Raw genomic sequence first — 22,183 nt, 5'->3', positions numbered from 1 at the left:
CCTATGCCTAGATGAACTACACCTACATAGTTATGCCAGGCTCACTGTGCATGCACAAAATTATATTAGTCAAGACAAACCTGGTAGCCCAAACAAGTGAGAAAAGTCTATCAGATGCTACAGGTGTCCTGCAAGATTCTGTTGCTGCTTGCAGAAAAATGACACAATTTCTTTTGTCCTCTAACATTTAAACTATTTTCTTCTATTATATGGCTAAATGTCTTAGCCAGGGGAATGATGAACCATAGATGGAACTGTACCTTTGTTTAAAGAGGTTAAAAAAGATAAATAGAAAAAATGATGACTAATGTAAAGACAGCACATCCAAACCGACCAAAAAAAAAAAAAAAAAAACAAAAAAAAGATAATTGCAGAATTTATTGCAATAAAACCAGCAAGAATAAGATGATGAAATTTCATTATGTAAGAAACACTGAAATTCTCTGTTCCTTTGTCTTTCTACCAGAGGGCCTCTTTATATTACTGAAACAACAATCTTAGGGAGCTTGGTTTTTCACATAAAATGCGGAAAATACTAATTCACGATAGATAAAATACAAGTAACTTTTAGTCCTTATTTAGACATCAAAAGCTGTACCTACAGTTAGCCTTTTGAAACGTATCTTAGAAAGACAAGAAGAGAATACGCAAATTGTGTATTACATTTAATAAAGAATTTAAAAGGTGAGAAGTCAGAATCGAATTTGAGAATTGGCCAATGACTCTGTAATAGTTTAACTACGAAGAAGAAAATTAACCCTATCCTAGCAAAAACCAGGACAACCCACAAGTGAATAGCACTGGCAAAAGAAACAGTCTCTTGTAAAAAAAGGTGACATTTCTCCCTCTATGTATATAGTTTATCTGTTCAAATGGAACTGAACAAATAAATAAGTAAGGAGAGTCTTATTAAATTGAGTGGCTAATAAAAAAAAAAAAACAACCCAAAAAAACCCCAAACAAAACCATGAAGCATCACACACAGCCCAGTTTTGTTCAGGCTTCATTCAGACTGGGAGCTATAGGCATTGTGGTAGAACAAACTCAATTTTACTATCAATTTCTAAAACTACAGCCTGGTAAGGTAAATTACACTTTATGTAGTAATGTAACTAAGTAAAACGTGAAAGAGATCCTAAAACTTCAGATGACTTCACAGTTAACACATTAACCTACTTGGTCTCCTACCACATCTCATTTTTTTTCTCCCATGTGCTGTTAGTATACTTTACAGTGGCATACATCTAACTTGAAACTGTATTACTTTCTCAAAGTCTTCGTTAATTTGCAATTCATGAGTTAAAAGCTTACTAAGACTCGTCTGGACAATCCGGAAAAGATCAAATGATTCAAACCCCAAACTAAATTCTGTTTGTTTCTTATCTGCACACATGTAATTTTTCAACAAACCTTCTTTTTCAGAGACTGATCCTGTGAAAATTTGAAAACAAGAAAAGTATTTGCAAAATGCTAGATCACAGGTACAAGCCATAGCTAAGGTGCACAGGTAAAAAAGAACCCTGACAAAAGAGATCCCTGAATTACTGTTAAGTGTACTAGCTTCAGGACTGGCAGAAGTAGAGGCTGGTGGCAGTGTGGCACTGAACTTAATACTGCTTCTGAGATCTGAGTCCCAGGGTCCACCAGCTGCATTTGGTACATGAGTGTCTGGAACAGGAGAGAGGGGAGGCCACTGTGCTGTGCTAAACCTCACATTCATACAAACATCTTCAAAATCTGTCACATGCTGAAGCATGTGTATGCACTGCCATCATGTGAGCTGGCACGCAGTCTTAGAAAGAAAAGGCCAAAGAAAACTGGAGACAAAACGACCCCCATCTCTGCCTTCAAACCCAGATCATCAGTTTTCTCTTTTTCTGCTCTCTGCCACCACCTGCTCTCACCAGACTGGTGGGAAGAAGGAATCTGATCCCCTCTGCTGTCGCTTGCACAGAAACACAATGTTTCTCCTCACTGCAAGTAAACTTATATGCACAACCCTCCAGGAAAGATAATTAAGGCTATAAATTAAAATAACAATATAAGTTGAAAGGCCAGACTTCCCTCGTAATTTCATCCAAGCTACTAAAGCCTTCATAGTGCGAAACTATCTGCTGAAGAGTTTCCCATTCTGCCTTTCACTGGCACCTTCCTGTGCTGGATGCACAAGACACATGAAAAGGGGAAAGGAGTGATAGCTGGTTTGGAAATTGATATGATCACTGTTTTTGATCTGTTTAATATCTGTTTATTTTGCTAGAGAAATGCAAAAAGGTCCTGGCAGACAACAGAAAATTAATTATTTTGCACGCATTGCATAATATTATTCATTAGTTTTGCATGAGTGGCGAGAGGTCAGCCAAGAATAGAATCCCACTGCATTAACCTTCAAAGAGCTTGCCATGTAATTGAATGCAGTAGGCACAGAATAAAGGAATTAAATATGCAGGCAGAATTAACACTAATGGTTTGCAAATATCACATTGCAAACATTTGCAACTTTTTTGTCTAAAATCCTGGGTTGAGATCTTGGGAGAAGGCGATTAGGTAAGCAACAAAAACAAAGAAAAGGAAGAATATTGAAGCAACGTGCATAAAACATGGAGAAAGGAGAAGCAGAATAGGATCTAAATGCTATAATGCATCCATTCTTGTGTATTAGTGCATAGATTTACAACATGCATCAAGCACTAGCCTACATGCACCTTTCTGCTGTTGTTTTCTGCGTAGGAAGTGTGCAACATGTAGAGACAAAAGAGACATTTTAGCAAATGTGGTAACATTCTGACCATATATATCATACAGCTAGCTTTTGTTCTGCAGAAGGATGAGAATGCTGGGAATCAGTAAATGATACTATAGCTCCCCAGAATCTGCTGAATCCATTCAGAGTAAAGTAGCAGGAGAACATCACCATTCAGTGTTCTGGGTCCATCTGTTGGCAATATCATGACGGAAACAGCTTTTAAAATGCTATTTTCAATAAGCTGTCACACAACAGCTTGTTCCAACAATATTCCAATACCTTTCTGTTTGCTTGCCTCCTACTATAAAAAAACAGCTTAAAAAGAAGGAGGCATTTCAGTACTATAGTGATGTAGGGTGGGAGGGACAGAGAGACTACAGGAACAAACAAAACAAGGAACAAATATAAAAAGAGAGAAGGAGAAGCAGCTGTTAATTTAGACTCCCTGTAATCTAGATTTAAACCGGGATGTGGAACCCAAACCACTGTAGTGTCACAGAGAGATGGGCTGCACCAGCCAGTCATTACAATTATTGTGAACTGACTGTGTCAGCCATAGGAAACCAATGGCTCCTAGAGAGAAATGGCAGGTGAACCTAGTAATTACCTTTAATTCTGCAAGACATTCTGAACTGTGTGCTCCAATAAGTACTGAAAAGAAGATCCACCTTCATCACTGTAACATGCTCACTTGTGCGTCATCAAAACAATCTGCCTTATATAATTCTTACCAAAATATAATGTATTCATTAGTGTACTTCTTAGTAACACAAGTAACACAAATACCAGCAACATGTACTGATACCTCTCTGTGCATTGCTGGGCTCATTCAAAAAATATTTTTTCCTGCTATGGAGATTTCTTCCTAAGTACAAAATATACTTTGCGTTCTATTTATCTGGTTTTGACCTATTCATATGTGTATAGTGATAGTATCTCCTCAGAATACATGCATCTCAGCCTGCTTTTAATATGAGAAATATGACTAATAAGAGGATGTCTATGGTGATCACCTACCTGAGGACGTATAACTTTCACTATGTTTTTAAGGGCAGTGTCTGGTGATGGAGGAGAGCAGTCAGGTGTTGGGCCTGTAGAGCTGTTTCTATGGTTACCAGATCCTGGTGCAGTAATTGCTACCTGAGGTGCATTATCTGTGAATAAAAATAACATTTATGTCAACTTACAAATACTTCATACATTTTAAAATAAAAAAAAAATATTTTGAAAACAGAATGCTACTCAGAACACTATTTCAACTTACAAAATCTATTATAATTTAGATGTATTTGGTAAGGAAAATATTGCATATCTGCACTTACATTATCAGTTTATATGCTCATTCTATATTAAGACAGGTTATAGCACTCTCTTAATACCTTAATAAAATAAGGCACTAAACAAACACAAATACCTTACTTCTTTTACCCTGAATTACTGATTGTGAACCCAAATACTATAAACAGGAGGGACTTAAAAGGAAGCTTTCTAATGCAATTCATATCTCATCCTGGAAAATCCTAACAGATAAGATCTAGTTCAACAATTTATATAAACATATACTTGACGCAGAGCATGCTAATAGCCATCAGTGACAGCTTTCCTCTGCCCTGTGAGTAACATAACGGATCAGCAAGGAGTAATTGCACGTAAATGTACTCAGCTTTTTTGATGAAATTTCTATCCTCCATAAAGCTCTGCACTGCAGTAGCTACCTTACTAGCATCATCTCAGCTAGATTACCTACAGCTGGCTTAAAAATGTCTACATGCCTGCAGGTACATGGGAAACTGCTGTTTAGACATATTTTGTGATGCTGTTACCATTTTATGGCACTGAGAAGGACCATTAAAGGGACTTAAAATATCATTCCTACCTTCTCTAAATGTTCTTTATGTTGTTTCAACAGTGTAAAGTAAAGTTAGTGAAAATCAGGTCAGAGGATAGAGAGGGCTGAAAAAAGGCATAGCTTCCCAGCTGTGATGGCAACCAAGTACCAGAATGACTTAGCAGGAAGCCAAAAGCTCTACATTATTTCATGTCTTTAGAATTGTATTATTAAATAAATCCTTTAGTTCAGATTCTGGGGAAAATGTCATTGCCTATGCATGGTTATGGAAGTCTTTACAGTGCCTGTGCATTTATTGAGTACCTTTCTTTGTGGGTCACAAAGACATGTGCTCCATGTTCCTAAATGTGCTGTTAACACCTGCAGCTCTGTATTACGCAATGATTACATTCAGATCTTATGTCTGTGGACCTCAGCTGACAGCCTGCAGAGTTCACAGAAGAAAGCCTGTTTCTTTGTAATTAAGGTGGATCTGCCATATGTGCTTTCACTTTGTGAGCAAATCCAGTCCAGAAAAACCCAAACTCCAAATAAACAAAAGCAGCTCCAGTGCTGTTAGCTGGGGAATTTTTGCCTAACTTCTGCAGGAATACACATAAGCTCCTCCATCTGCACAAGTCACAAATGCCCTGGTGAAAGCAATGACAGATGCTTCTCCTCAACCCTATTAACCTCAAAGAATTCTTGGAAGTATAACAGAAATTTCAAAAGGAAGGTAATACTCAGTTACATTAACGTAGCTAACAAAGGATAAAGATGAATAGTTGCAAGAATGTAAACTTTATAATCTTTCTAATTTACAAATACTTCCATGGCATGAACAATTCTAAGAAATACCCCCCTTAGAAACACTACATATCTGGATGAGGTCTTAAAGCTTCTTCTAGTCAAATACAGACTAACAAACTGTTCTTCTAAATGAAATACTAGGCTGGAATATTTCAGCAATACTGTTACACTTAATGAAAATGCAAATGAAAGTTTGTGTGGCAGTTTGTCAGACATGAAAATGGAAAGATCCTGTAGATAGCCTTAGAGTCTTGACAGAGTGAACCCTCCCTGTCTCAGAAACAGACAATTCCAATGTTGTTGAAAAGCACCTGCACCACAGCTGCCAGACCTTTAGGCATACAGTCTTAAGACATAGAAGGGCTTTTCCTGAATCATTGTAAGCATACACAGAAACCTTGGATCTTAATTAATTTAATTCAGAAAGTAATATGTGTGTGTTAATATGATAAATCAGACAAATTTTTACACAGCCTTAGAAAGGAACTTAAGATGAATCCTCATAATAACATCCCTAACATGAAAGAACTTGGATGGCATTCCAGAAAGACTTCTCTCTTATGCTTTCCTGTCTGACCTGATATCTAACTGGAATACTGTTTATGTGCAGAATGTGAACAGGTATCCTGTGATTTGAAAGCCTAGCTCATCGAAGGAGAGACAGGGATTCAACAGGAAGACTTCCCACCAAGGCCTTTATTTTCTTCTTTGGAAATCACATAGTGAGGATGAAGGCTAAATATGAATGTTAGGAGCATCTTAATTGAGCTAAAAGTCTTATCCTCTTTTGCTTCAGAATATGAAATATCATCTTCTTTCACTCTGTGGACAGACTCTTTAACAGACAGTTATCAATGAACATCCCTGACTAAGGAATCAGAGACGTGCCTTGAGAATGCTCTGCCCTGCTGCCAAGACACATGGTAACACAGGCACCATCGAGGAAGCTAAGAAATCACTTTTAGAGTGAGAAATGTTCCACGTGAGTCTAGTTAAGTACACTTAGTGCAGTTATTTATTTAATTGCTAGCATGAGAAACAAACAGAACAATTGTCTCTGCAAACTAGCTAAACCTATGATGAACATAGACTCCCCAGTATCTCAGCAGTCCCTGCATTTCTGTCACTGTTCTTTTGCTATGAAGCATGTGTGGCTGTGCTTACACACTGCTGCCCTTCAGCTATTTATCACATGAAAACCTTGCAAGTGAAATCAGGAAGTTTTGCAGATGCAAAAGTATCTCAGAGATGTATCTCTTAAAGGCCAGATAGTTTGAAATATAGATTGGTGCTGCTGATAATAAACAGAGTTTTCTGCCCACCATATCATTCTGTTTCAAGCCCTTAATGATGGTCACCTCAGCTTAGTTTACTCATGCTTTAAATATGCAAAAGAGGTGAACAGAGGATTCAAGTTGTATAAGCAAGATTCTAGTCTTTCCAGAGGAAAGACTTCTCATTCTCTTCAATGACAGGTCACTGAAAATTAGGATTTGCCCCTAGATTTGCCTCATTTCCACCTGAGAAGCATTAAACTTACTGGGAGTGACATTTTTGGAATGAAAATTTATTGGAAGATATTCATGAGTGGAGGCAGGGCAGTTACATACCCCAACTTGATAGGGCTGAGAAAAATTTCTCCAGCTACAGTGTGTGCATACAACTATAACCAATTCAGGAATATACAAAATTTCAAAAAAAGAGTAGTTACAGTCTTTCATTCCAAGCCAAATAAAGTGGTAATGCGAAAAAGGATCATGCTTTTAGAATCTAAACATAAAGCTTTGCAAAAAAGAAAAAAAAAAAAAAAATCCAAATATTTTTCTTTGAAATAAATATCCTAGAACAAATCTAACTGCTCAGTATTTCATGCCTTCACTCCTTTCTCAGGGGAATAAAGTGTCTGACATGTAATGGTTTCTTGTAAACAATTTCTTTATGGTGGACAGCTGTTTATTTTCACAGTAGGATCTTCCCATTAGGTAACCAATAATGATTTACTACCTGAATCTGCTCCATCAGAGAGAATATCACCACCAAATTAGTTCCTGCAACCAATCTGGCTGACTCCTCTGTTTACATATACAGTACTCATAGTTTCATTAAAAATAGATTGGAATAAATTTTCTTTTGTAATTAAATGATATAATTATGTTTTCATTTTCTTTTCTCTTTCTCTGCTAACAAAACTAAAGCAAACATTTTTTCCCTCTTTAGGTAACCATAATGGTAATACTGCAAAAATAACTTGGAAACTTGAGAACCTACCAAATTTATGTAGGAAAGATTAGCTCTCATGCTGAGTTTCTGATAGGTGCTATAGATGAGGCCAACAGGGAAGTATTTACAGTTGTTGTTCCCTTCTAGTTCCTGGCTCAAGTTGCAATAAGCTAAGAGATGTTTCTGTACAAGTCAGCTAACACTAGGCTACAGGAATCATTTGATGAATTGCAGCATGCTTAAATAATATTCCTTCCTGACCCCATCAAACTGTCACAAGGATTATGCAATCGGAGCTTTTGATTTGTAAAAATGGTTACTGAGGACTTTCCATCCTCCATTTTTTTTTTTGTTTCATAGCTTAATAGGAAACAGAATAGGATATGACAAAGAAAATATATTATGCTATATTTTCTATGTCCAGAATAATCAAAATAATTTTTAAAATGTTAGATAAATTAGGGATTTGGATTAACTGGAAACATCTAGTGTGGACTATAAAAATGGCTATGCTGATTTACATCCTGGAAAATCAACAAATCAAACTTGCTTGGTTCGTTGGTTGATTGATTGGCTCACATCCAAGGTTTTAAAGGACAGAAAGTATTACAATGCCATCACAATCACATTTACCACTAATCATCTCATAGACATATGAAAAAAGATGGTGATTCTTACATTTCTCACAGGATTAGACAGTTTTAAAAATCTTAGTCTTAATCTTAATTTCCAAATTTTAATGCCTCTTAAAATTCTATTTGCTACTTTTCCCAATTTTGAAATATTTACAGTGGAAGCAGACTCAATATTTACAGCAATTGTCACACTAGTGCTTCATACAACTTGCCTGTGCATATTTATCTTTTCCTTATGCATCAAAAGACTGTAATTACAAATGTTGACGTCATTGTTTGGAATCTGAAGGTCAGGTTGCTCCTACCACCATTTAAAAATTTTTTAGTCTCAAGCCTCACTAGCATTATTTAAATTAGAGCTACACCCTTTCATTAGAGACAGGTGGCTTGATTTCAGTTATACTCAAACCTATTAATATTGAATCTACTCCACCAAATCCAGATTAGCTTTTTACTGGTCTATTCCAGTTATTCCATATTTTACCAACAGTTATTTTTTATATTCTTGTAGGAAAATGATAAAAGGAAACTGAATAGCATTGAATAAGGACTAATACACATAATTGTTTATTTCAAATGTACAAATTTAAGAGTTTTAAAGTAATTTCATATGGGAAATGTTTATTTTTTTACAGTACTTTTTATGAGAACATTAAAAGAGGAAGGAAGCCGCAAAACAAACACCTCAAAATCTATATTGCACCAGACTGTCATATATAATACAATTGTGAAGAAGAGATGCCTTTTGTGCAGTGTTCAGTTTTATCTGTTACCCAGTTCAATATTATTGAAGCTTAATTAGTATAAGCATAGTTATCTTGTTCATAAAAATATTTAACTATGAATGTACACTAACCTCACGTCTCACACAAAAAGTATGATATAAGAATTAACATCATAACTAATCCTTTCATAGGAAGAAAAGTTGGTCTGCTATCACTGACATAAGTACTCAGTGATTCATTTGTAATGCAGTCTTTCAGTATGAAAAAGATTTCTGAGTAAAATGAAAATGACATTATGTAATGTGTTATATACGTCTATCTAATAAGACTGATTTTTGGAACCCAATTTCAGGGCCTACAGTTAAACTTATGTATTTACATGCTAGTAACTAAATTGCTATCCAAAGAACTTGCATTATTTTTTTCTCAGTCTTGAGTGATTCAGAAACTGATATTCAAACTTGCAAGGTGGGATTTCTCTAAATACAGCTACATTTCAGCGACCATGCTGAACTCCTCTTTAAGTCAATGAAAACCTATTATAACAGTTTTAATTAGAATTTAGAATACATTCTATATTTAGACATATCATCCTGAAGAAATATTAGGTCAGAGGAACAAGCCCTAAGCCTCATTGATTATACTAAGATATACATTAGCTTTAAACAAAGTCTAGGTAGTTAACTCCAACACTTCTATTGCAGACAAATAAGGCAAGATTCAACTGACAAAGCATTGCTAACTAACGCCATCTCAGTGTTCCAAGAAAATTCAAGCTATCCGCAAGAGGCTTGAAGGAACTGTGGAATTTCACTGTCCTTCTAAAGCATTAGCTTGGGACACCCAAAAGCATTTCAAATGTCAATAGACAGCTGTGCATCGGCAAATGAATCAGTGTCCTCAGATTATGAGGAATGAATCCCAGCTCACACTCTTAAAAACTGTAGCCATTGTTCCAAAAGGTCTTTGTGAAAATGATACTTAATTTACACCTATTGTCATTGTAAAAAAATTACAGTGATTTTTTTATTAAGTGTGCAGGATAACAGGAGGTCAAAAGAGGGGAGTGCTAAGAGCTCCTATTCATGGGTATGATGACTGCTTTACACTTTAAAGGATCACTCAGATTTGAATCTGGAGAGAGCAAAATGAAAGTGAATATTGTCTTATTTTAATATAGTGTAACAGCAAACTATGGTGTTCTTTTACTGTTATCTTCTACTAAGATGTTGGACAAAAACATAAAAATGTTAACTCTTTAACTGGAACTATTGAAGAAGTCATGCACTGGGGACTTTGCCTTTTACTGTGCTGTGTGACATCAGTAGTCAGTAGATGATTGTCTTCTTTCATAAGTGATGCTGCAGAGAAAAATACCCTTATGGGCAGTAATAGACCATATCACCACAGTTCAACAGGGGTTTCATGAAAATTTTCATTCTGTTATCCATGTACTATGAGGGCAGACTGCTCACTGGAACTCTTCTAATAGACAATTTTTCTCATAATGTACTCAAAGAAAAGGCACTATATGTATATAATGTCATAATATTAACTATTGGGCAGATACCAAGTATACCAGCCAGAACACTTCCCACCACATCTCAGCAAGCAAAATATCAAAAGCTGAAAGCCAAAGTCATATTCCAGAAGTAGATATAATTAGATTTCACCTTAGAAATAAATCTTCACAATGGAACACATAGTTAATCTATTTTCCCCTTTCATTACAGAAACATGCTAGCATCATTTTCAAAATCTATAATTATGTCTGTATTAGCTATTACATTGGTTATTTCTACAATTTAGTGTAATGGGAATAGATTAGCAGATCAAAGCAGTTGATCCTCATGACACTCCATTTAGAATATATGTGGGTTTGAATTTTTAGGATTATACAGCATCTTATTTATTCTACCAAACACCCCATCATACATGTACCTCAGCTTCTAGAAGGACCCTACACTTTTGGTGCCCACCTGAAATGGAGCTTCAGATCAAAAAGGAGTCTGGTTTATGTGCTCCAAAACCAGCCTGTGACTGAAGCAATGAATAGTAACTGGGAACAATGATTTATTACAAATTCACATCCAGTGCTCTGAGGCAAAATGCAAATGTATACTCAGCATATTTTATTTCCACATTCCAATTATGTTTGGAGTCACTTAAATACTATATGCTCAGATTTACAATTTTCTCTAAGAACGGAAGAAATACGTATTTAGCTTCAGAGGCATGGACCAGTAATAATCTAGAACTAGATTATATATTACACATCTAATGGTGTTTATAAATATATATACTAAATTCAAAACCTATGAAAATATAATACTAGACACGAACAAAATACTTAAAGCACAAAGTCTAATCATTATGACCTTGTAGAGCTTTATACTATAACTCCAGGGCGTGGATAGATTTGTACACTGCAACTCTGGAAGAAAGAAAAAGAAGGGCGGAAAATGAACGTGCACATATATACTTATGCATAAATATATATAGATACACCCACATACATATATAGACAACAGCTTCAAAGGTACCCTATTACTAGTAAATAACTTCTATTCCTCAAGCTCTACTCAGTGTGGAAAATTTCATGCAATGTTTCAAACTCCTTGATGGTAGGGCAAAATCCTGCATCTGTTTTGGACATCCCAGCATCAGGATAATGCGAAAATGTGAGTAACTCCAGATGCCTTGGTGTGTAGTCTGGGATCAAAATGCTTTTTAGTGTGGTATCAAGACAAACCTAAGTTTGATCAGTTATAGCAGACTCAATTTGCTAGACTATTATAAAACTACTAGAGAAGCACTTATCCAGTCTGGTAATTTCTATGGTTTGGGATCTGTCTTTAGAAAAAAATGCTGGAATGCCTTTGTCTGCATGTGTTATACGTCCTCTTAATATCAAGTGTGTTATATGGAGGCACAAAGCTCGGAAAAGAACATGGGAATGCCAATCTTCTGTCTCAGACAGAACTCAACCATAACCACAATAGAAATCCTGGAAGAGTACAAAAGGAGTCAATCTGGAAATAGTACTATTTCTGGACGATCAGTCACCAGTAGCTGAACTTACATATGTCTTCTTGCAGAGGTAGGAGCCACCAGAAGGGCTAGTTTAATTGACTGGCCGAGAACTGAACAGGTTAATGTAGGTCCCATCATGGATGGTACCATAAGGACTAGTCCTTTAAAAAGCTTCATAACTGGAACGAAAGAAGACTCGTCACTTAGAGCCACACTGAAGTGACAGATAGATGAATATTTTCTGATCCCACGGATAATCAAAGGTATGGCAGTTTTATCAGGGATATGCTGATATCCTCATGCCGAGGAGAAGACCAAGAAACTTGTCCAGATTATGCCTCACTGAATCCTTCCTACTGTTGCTGAGCTTTACCTAAAAGGGAGAGACCCAGGCCCACAGAGAATAGAATCATAAAATCATTAAGGTTAGAAAAGATCTCCAAGATCATCAGGTCCAACCATCAACTCAAAACCACCATGCCCACTAAACCATGTCCTGAAGTGCTGTGTTTACACATTTTTTGAACACCTCCAGGGATGGTGACACCACTTCCCTGGGCAGCCTGTTCTAGGAATCCTATTCCATGTGGTAAGGAATGTTCAGCACAGTGATCTTCCCAAAGCTTATAGAGGATTCATTAAAACTCAATTAACCTTTCTAAGGCAGAGCAAGGACAATCACACCATTACACTAAAACACACCTATGGACAGATTTCAGTGCAAGTCTTAATATAGCTGAACATTTTGTACGGAGTCAGCATTACTTAGATTCAGTTCATTCAATGTGGGTTAATCCAGGCTGCTGGATTCCACCAGCAGTAAGTTTACAAGGCAGGAGAACAAGCCAACAAGAAGGAAGAAACTAAGAAAAACTCAAAACTAAGCAGAAGTAGAGTAGATCACGAAATAGTAGTAATTGACCTGATTTAATACAGAGTGGCCATGTATAAGATTTCTTGGATAGCACGTGTGATAAAAACTCCTGGAAGTGGTGGATCCATTGCAACGATTCACAGCAATTGCACAGACAAAATTAAGCCAGGCTGCAGTTCATAGAGATAAAAAAAAAAACAAAAAAAAAAAAAAAAAAAAAAAAAAAAAAAAAGAAAGAAAAAAAAAGAAAATTGCTATTTTGTCAGGCAGATAACAAAAATATTCATGCTATACAGAAGCCTCAATTCAGGGACTAGGCAATTTGCCATAGTGTAGGATTCAGCTTTAAAATTGTTCTAACTTGACTAAATCCTCAAAGCAAATCTTCTTTCCTACATAACTATTGACCATGGCATAAATCAGGTAAGGACAATCATGTATTTCAGGTCTTCAAGGAAAAAACGTTACAAGAGACATTTCAAAAGAGCAGATGGAATACTGAATAATGGAATCAGTAGGTAGGTACACTGGATGCATAGGGAGAACAGTTGGAGTAAACTGTTTTAATTTGCTCTTTTTTGTTTTCCACACACTTAAACCTGAATAACCATTTTTCTGAGTAGGATTGTAAATATATATCTGCAACTGTCCTCTTGAAAGCACTTGAAGTTATAACTGGCCCAATCTTGGATGCCGCAGTTATTTCAAGATTGTGTTTGGAATTAATTACCAGTGAAGAACATTCCAGCGGCAGCAGGGGGTCTGCTTAGTTGTTTCTGCATCATCCATGAGAGTTGGGTATGACTATTAACAACTTTGTATTTCCTCTAATCACCCACCTGCACAAATAGACTTTGGAACTGCTTCAAGCTTGCATAACCCTTGTAATACCAGGCAACTGTCTGGAAAAACATCTCTCATTAAGTACTAATGAGAGATGATGGGTGATTTCCACCATTTCCTGAGTAACCTTTTGAGATTGCCTCTGCAAGCTGTTGATGTCTAATTGAGCATTCAAAAACAATGCTATGCAGTTGTCATACTTTTTTTTTATTAAAAAAGGGCTTTTTGTTGGCTTTTTCATGTTTAAAAGGTTTGTACTGAAATGACTGAACTTGTCTATTACAGATATTTCATAGATTTCTACATTTGCCTTTTCTCAGCATGTAGTCATCATGTTTCTAGAAGTTCAAGGAAAGGCATAGGGCGTAGTTAAAGGTGCCAAAATATTTTGGTTTATTTCAGTCATTGACTAAAAACTGGAATGCCTAGTAGCCTTGTAAAACAAAACATTCTCCAAAACAGAATGATACATATTGGGAGGTCTTTGTGCTTATTTTTAAATTTAACTCATCAGAGAGGCTACTGAATCCTATCATATGCATGCCTTAGTATTTCATAAGGCTTCTCCTAAAGTCCAAGGAGAATAACCAAACTGCTGTGCAGAGAAAGTATTCTACTATTGCAAATGCAACATGCGATTAGGCTACATTTTCAAATTATCTCAGAGTATAAACCACAAAAGATGACAAGAGCAAGTGTTCATGAACCATTTAAATAATACTGATGATAGCCATACTGTGGAGGATTGGTTAGCTGACAAGGGTCACATAGACATACTGTAGATGGCTGATCAGGATCTTGGGAAACATCGGACTCTGCTCGTCTGAAGTGCTGGGGTGGTAAGGACACGCTGTCCTTGATTGCAGCTGTTATACGATAACAGGATGCTTACGGTCAGCTAAGGCATGAGAAATAAGGGAGTAAGTAACCAAGAATGAGGAACTAGGGGAGGGGTTGACAGTTAGGATAGCGACCAATAAATTAGTTAGATTACAGAATATGTATGATCTTATTAAGAACTGTATAAGTATGCTGAACGCTAATCAATAAATCGAAGCTTGCTGATTGCTCACATTGAGTGTCCGAGTCTTCCCTCGCCGCGACACCATACTCCCTGAGGATCAAGTTCAGTTAAATAATTTAAGCAGCCTTGAAGATAAGCCTTGCAATATGCATCTATCTTTAGTTGCAATTAAATTTATGGACAAAACTATTTTCATTAGCTTCAGTTCCTCTGAAGTATCAATTAGTTAATAAAGCTCTTTGTCAGAACACTGAAGTCAAAAAGCTAACCAAAACATTTTAAAAGCAGAGAACTATAAATGAGGTTTTAAAATGACTCAATATCCAGTTATTCTTATTAAACATAGCTAAACTTTTGAGCAACTTCAGAGAGCTCAGCTGTCACTCAGAAAATTTACATTTTTGTATGCAATATATATTTACATGGAAAAAAGTATTTTTTCCAAAGTACAACTGTGTCTTGTATACAGTGTAACAGTATACTCATTAAGCATAAAGAACTTGTCCAGCAGATAGTGTGCCCTTCTAATACACAGTCAGAATTAAAGGAATCTTAAAAGTCTCTGGTGTTAATTTTGAAAGAAATATGGAACCAACTGCACCAGCGTGGACCAGCTATCTAGTCCAGTGTTGCCCTCATAATGTCCAAATCATTTGAGGAAGAAAAAGGAAATACTGTGGATAATTTTGGAATAATACAATCCAGTTTCCAACAATTAACAGCTAACTTGTGGCACTACAGCATTAGCAACTAAGAAAAAAAATCAAAAAAACAAACAACTCTTGATTGTATTTTTTTAATTTCCAAATTATCTTTTTTATAAAACCCCAAAACTATTTTGCCATATATTACTTTTATATAATTTTATTCATCCTTAGCATTTCCTTCTGAAAAATACTCAAATTCTACCTTTTTGATTAATATAGTCCTGCATTAATTTATTTTCTATCTGCTGCAATTCAGATGAAATTCTATAACAGTATTATATATTTACATATTATTAAACTTGCTTTCTGACTAACAAAGCAGGATTAACTTCTGAGTGTTTAGAATCTTCTATATATTCAGCATATTTCATTTAGTTACTCTCACAGTGTGTGCCTTGCCCCAGTAGTTTTCTCTTCTTATTTAGGTTTTAGATAGTTTAAGATCCACAAGCTACCTTTGCAGATTTCTTAAAATTCTTACTATTACGTGTTCCCACTAATGCATCCTACTATATTTTGTATAGAGACTGAAGATATGGAGTTTGGATAGATCCTTGGAATTTTTGAGAGCTGCAGTTAACTATATAAAGGAAGGATAAAAATAGCACAAAACTTTAAATATATTGAAAAGCATGCTATTTGTAAATGCTATTGATAGCAAACAAATAAATCAATTTCTAGACCATGCAGCTTTGGCCATTTGTTTGACATAGAGCCAAATCAGTATATTCAGACAAGAAGTGGGGCAGAAACAAAGTAGCTGATCCCATCCAACCACTAATATGTATGATATTTTTTTTATCCTAAAAGATAGTATTTCAGATCTGATTCATGACAATGCTTAAATAAAATTACTAGTATGCATATTCAGTTGATTGTATGATATAAGCTAAAATCACAAGCCTTTTTTGATGCAGTCACGAAAAAAATTTGAAAAAGCAAGTAACTGTGTGGCAGTAGATGATTCTTACAGAGAAGGAATTACAGAAAGGAGGGAGTGGGGAGCAAGCAGAGGTATGATCCAGAGACCTCAATATCTATTAACAGAGCCATCAAACCAATGTATGAAAGCAATGTATAGCTGGTCATGAATCTTTTGACAAATTATTTTCACCATATAAAAACTGATTAATCTAAACTGATTTTCTTGGGGAAATAGCCTAGAGAAGAGGAGGCTGAGGGGAGACCTTATCACTGTCTACAACTACCTGAAAGGAGGTAGTATCGAGGCGAGTATGTGTCTTTTCTCCCAGATAACTAGTGATAGAACAAGAGGCAATGGCCTTAAGTTGTGCCAGGGGAGGTACAGATTGGATATCAGGAAAAATTTCTTCGCTGAAAAGGTTCTCAGGCACTGGAATGGGCTGTCTAGGGAGGTGGTTGAGTCACCATCCCTGGAGGTATTTAAAAGATGGGTAGATGGAGTGCTCAGAGATATGGTTTAGTAGTGGGTAGGTATGGTTGGACTCAATCTCAAAGGTCTTTTCCAACCAAGAGATTCTATGATTCAATGATTTTTCAGGATGTTTTCATCAGAAATAGTTCTCGGAGCAGGATGGAAGTCCTGGTGTGTGTTTGCAAGACTAATAGGAAAAAAATAATTAAAAAAAAAAAAAAAAAACAACAACAAAAAAAAACCAACAAAGACTGCAGGGCAGGTGTCCCACAAAGCTGATCTTTTGATCATTCAGTTAATGAATCCTGCTGGAGCTCAACTCTATTATGACAGAGTGGGGTAAGGATTGAGTTCATGTATCTTGGTCTGACATCGGAGCTGTATCTTGGAGCTGAGATGTAGACATCATGTGAAACATGGGCCCAGCACTGAATAGCATTCTCACATCCTATGGTACAGATAGTGTCACTCACATTATAGCCTGGTACTTAGGGTTCTCAGCCTGACCCCCCCACATCCCAGATAAGTGCCCTGATATAGGACATAGAAATATAAGGGATTGCCCAAGTCATCAAATCTAATACCTAAATTGAAGTTAATCACATAATAACTGTGCTACAAGGCACCTGTATACTGCACATCTATCCACCATCTAAAGCAAGTCACAAAACATTCCCTAATAAACTGTATTAAACTTGCATCCTTTAACATAAAATACCAAAAAAGCTTGAAAAAAACCACAAGGAGCAGATCAGTCAGGAACATTGTTAATGTCATAACTTTCTGCAACAGCTGAGCATGTCTAGATGATCCTAAGATATACTGCAGTGTCTAATGATTAACCATTCAAAAGTTGAGCAGCTTTATCATCTGAAATTAAGAGAACAAATAGTGAAGTTCATCTTCCACAAAAGATAGCTGAATTTTTTTGTGATTCAAGACTTATCTGTATTATATTTCCTCTTACATCTACAGTGTTTCTAAAATTGTTTTAGCTTTTTTAATAGTACTTAAATGTTATTGCATTATAGACATAAGCCAAGTGAAGTTGAAGCACCAACTCTTCAAATTTTAGGATTCAGTTTCACCTTAATGCAAAACAGTACAATATGCAAAGTCTTGAGTATAATAAAATAAAAAGTATGAAGTCAAGACAACTTGGTCCACCCAATTTCTAATATGGAGTAACATTCAACCCAAAAAACTTTGTAGAAAATTCAGTTTAAGGTTTGCAGAAAATTCACAGGTGCACCAGGAGACATATTAGCTAAATACCTACTGAAGATCTCCATGCAGCACTATATCCATTACACCAGCTTATATTCCTCTAGAATATACCAGATGTGTAAAATGTAAAGTGTAAACAAATTAATGGTAAGATGAAGTTTTACTATTACCACTAACATTAGCAATTTTATGGGTTTTATAGCAATATTGTTCTTCATATGACTATTAAATTATTGCTGCTTATAAAAGGTACTATCACTTACATCTGCTCACTTATAAAACAATTTCAGGAGCATTTTGAAGTGTAGGATCACTTTCTAGAATGGAATATGTTGTATATGTTCTATGTATATTTCACCCCTAACTCAAAAGTACTTGTAAAGGATGCTTCAACTAATAGTAATTTAACAAATAAAAACTCAAATCTTCCTAAATAATATTTACATTTGGGCTTTAAAATGCAAAATACCTTAAAGTAATTATGTTCCTTTGAATTACTGTCTTGATTTCAAAAAGAGGTTTTGTCTGACAGCACAGAGTCAAGTGTATAATGAGATCATTCTAGATGGTAATCACACCGGGATGGATGAAACTGAGTATTGGTCAGCATGCATGCACTTTGATGAGCACTCATTTGCAAAAATTGCCCAAAACTCCTGTGAAAGCTAATTTTCCTTAACTGTACTTTAATGAATAATAATGACAAGTAATGAATCATCAGAAAATGCTTAACATGTCAAGCAGCAGCCTTTTTCTCTCACTTTGCAGAGAAAATGCAAGCTAGTCCTTTGGAAAGTAGAATTACTTTAAGAATATAAACATATTTACTGGAACATATTGGATGGGTGGAGACCTACACACATTTTGATAATGAACTGGTCACATGGTATCAGTCATTCCCATGTGATTTAACTTCAGAAATGGCAGAGTATTTTAAGAATAACATTTCATTGTTAAGGATGTTATCAGAGATGTTATCCAGAGGAGCATATGAGAGGGAGCAATTATCTTAATTATATACTAAAAACCTCTTAGAGGGATGATAAGGTTGTAAAGGAAAGTACATTAGAGCTGCAATATGTAAGAATTGACGTGGCTTGTGCAACCTCAATTCAGCATCCTGTGCATATGCGATCTGAAGAAGTCTTTAATTATGATTATAATGTTGTTTCTCCACAAGACCTCTACTGCATCAAGGACATAGAGGAGTGGGGGAAATGGACAATGGAACAAACCAAACTATGACATGTTACTCTGGAAATCTGTTAGGAGAAATACTATTATAAAACAAGAGAGATGTGAACTATTTCAGCACCTCTCCTATGAGGACAGGCTGAGACAGTTGGGGCTGTTCAGCCTGGAGAAGAGAAGGCTCCGGGGAGATCTTATAGCTGCCTTCCAATACCTGAAGGGGGCCTACAAGAAAGCTGGGGAAGGACTTTTCATAAGGGCAACTAATGACAAGACAAGGGGAAATGGGTTTAAGCTGAAAGAGAGTAGGTTTAGATTAGATATTAGGAAGAAGTTCTTCACTGTGAGGGTGGTCAGACACTGGAACAGGTTGCCCAAGGAAGTTGTGGATGCCCCCCGCCTGGAAGGGTTTAAGGTCGGGCTGGATGAGGCTTTGAGCAACCGGGTCTAGTGGAAGGTGTCCCTGCTGATGGCAGGGGGGTTGGAACTAGATGATCTTTAAGGTCCCTTCCAATCCTAACCATTTTATGATTCTATGATTCTATTTTCTCTAAATATCAAACAGAAACTTAAATGAAAATATATCCATATGAAAACACCCAAAGGAAAAGTTACATCAGAGTTACTAAAACTAGAATTTTTTAGTCAACAGATCTATCTAATTTGTATCCTAGAGTTTAAAAAGATCTGTCAAGAAGTTCTCAACAAATGGTGCTGTTTCTTAATAGCACTTGTAATATTGATAAGATTTGAGAAGACTAAAAGCTAATGGAGTAACCTTAGTAGTTACAAGTTTTCAGCCTGACATCAGGAGTACTGGAATAGCTGATATGGATCACCATTAACAATAAATGAAATGGGCATAGGTCATGCAAATTAGCATCACTTCAGAGAAACTGGATCTTATTAGTTAACTTTTTTTAAATAAAATTATGATTGTTCAATACAAGCAAATAGAGTTAACTTGACATTAACTTCTGTAATCCATGGGGTTTAATATAATATTTGCCTTATTAAAATTTATTCAAGTGGTCTATTTTTGCAACTGAGGTAATTCTAAAAAGTGAATAATGAATAGTTGAGAATTATGCACTATATAAATATCACTTGCTTTCTCTTTCCAGACTACCTAAATGAAGAAAAAAAGGTAACAGTTTTACTCATCTTTATCCTGCAAATGCCACAGAGGGTGGGAGGAGGGTCAAAAAGCCTATATAAATCTCATTTCTCTTAATGCTCTTTGATGGGATTCTGAAAGCTGTCAGTTAACTGAATCAGTGAAGAAAGTATGACACAAGAAACAGCAATCACTGAATGCTTCCACCGCCTGCTTCTCGGTTTGTGACACTGAAGCGATATTTTTCCTTTGCTGGGTAAATTCTGCTTTTGTCAAAAAGCAAGAAGTGAAGTGAAGTGAAACAAAAAAGCAGGACTTCTTTTACTCCCAACCCAGTAAAGAATCAATTTTTAACATAGTCCTTTGCAGTTAGTCTGCCACTCAAGTGATGGCAAAATTGGAGGATTTAAATTTTCTTCTTGCTGTTAATTATGAGAATTTCATTACAACAGAAGTTTGTCCAAATACAAAATTTTGCTCTTTAAAATATAGAATAACTAAGGGAACAGCTGTGTTAGAGGAACCTATAGCTCTAGCTCATGCTACCCAGGACTGCTTAGAGTGGAAGCAGGCTGTGGATGAACTATTATTGAAATCTTTTCTCATTCAGCTTCTCTCATTTACTCATTTGTTCTCTTAATACATTTATAATTCAAGTCATATCCTAATGAAAATGGTGCTTATTTTGTACCACAAGAGTTAAATTTTATTTTTCATCTCCCTTTGTATCTTAAGAAAAGTCAAGAAAGCTGATTCTCACATTGTATGAGAAATTGAAACAATAAAGAGTGGGTATGTTTTCTTCTTTAAATGTTAGATAGGAGATACACACACTGTTGGTATAACTCTATTGGCAGCAGGCTACAGCCATACCAAGAATGAATGTGGAACAGGATCTGTATGCATAAAGCGTACATGGATCACCTGGATCTGTTTCTTAAGTGATATCAGAAACCTGGCTTCCTTGAACTACCTCCAAATTAATTTCACTGTAGAAAAAATTTTCAGACTGTCGCACTGACTTCCTGAAACCTAATCAAAGATGATTGAAATGGGTCATAGTTTTCACATGATATCAGCATGTGATTTTAGGGAGGCAGCTACATGGGCAAAAATCAGAGATGCACACAGCACTGACCCATCTACAGACAATTCCAACTACAACAGTATTATAATACCTTAAGGATAATATCTTATATATATATATATATAATAATATATAGTATATTATAATACCTTAAGGAAATATTCTAATATATTATATTATAATATATTATATACTATAATACCTTAAGGACAAAATGAGAAAAAAAGGGAAATATTCTCACAGACAGTATCTCATTTTACATATTATACTACAAGACACACATTTTTCCTGATCTAATATCAGGACCTAATTGACCAATTCCTAATTTTAATAAAGACCCTTCCTTTGGAAGATATATAAGGTGAAAATCTAACCCAAATGAAATCAATGTCAAAACATGCTCTAACACCAATGAGTGTAGGAATATACACTAGGCTCCAAGACTCAGATCACTTGAAGACCTGCTAGTCAAAATGAGTACATTAATAACACCTGCCAACAAAATAGTAATCAACATGAGACCAGAAACAGGTGAACTGTGCTCCTCTAAGAGATACAGTACTAAAAAGCTAATATAAAGCATCATAATTGTATTCCAAGAACTATGATAATAACATCAGAAAAACAGAAAATAGATACAAAAATATTGTTATGATAAAACAGAACTCCCAAGCTGCCCATATTTGGGGGATTTGTACTTCAGAAAACCAGAAAGAACTA

At 35.8% G+C, this 22,183-nt stretch overlaps 1 protein-coding gene across 1 annotated transcript in view; it reads right to left on the bottom strand.

Annotated features, from left to right (window-relative positions):
- Positions 1–22,183, bottom strand: part of LOC104528488 (ankyrin repeat and sterile alpha motif domain-containing protein 1B) — a gene marked incomplete at both ends in the record, with an annotated part of 211,366 nt that overhangs the window by 101,610 nt on the left and 87,573 nt on the right. Inside the window, one exon of the mRNA XM_029086091.1 lies at positions 3,764–3,900. Within this exon, the coding sequence (XP_028941924.1) occupies positions 3,764–3,900 (137 nt within the window). The remainder of the gene's footprint in view (positions 1–3,763; positions 3,901–22,183) is intronic.

This window comes from Antrostomus carolinensis, unplaced genomic scaffold (assembly GCF_000700745.2).
Source record: "Antrostomus carolinensis isolate BGI_N321 unplaced genomic scaffold, ASM70074v2 scaffold2437, whole genome shotgun sequence".
In the NCBI taxonomy this organism is placed as follows: domain Eukaryota; kingdom Metazoa; phylum Chordata; class Aves; order Caprimulgiformes; family Caprimulgidae; genus Antrostomus; species Antrostomus carolinensis.
Note: the sequence above shows the minus strand (reverse complement) of the source record. Positions and strands in the feature narration are given on the sequence as shown.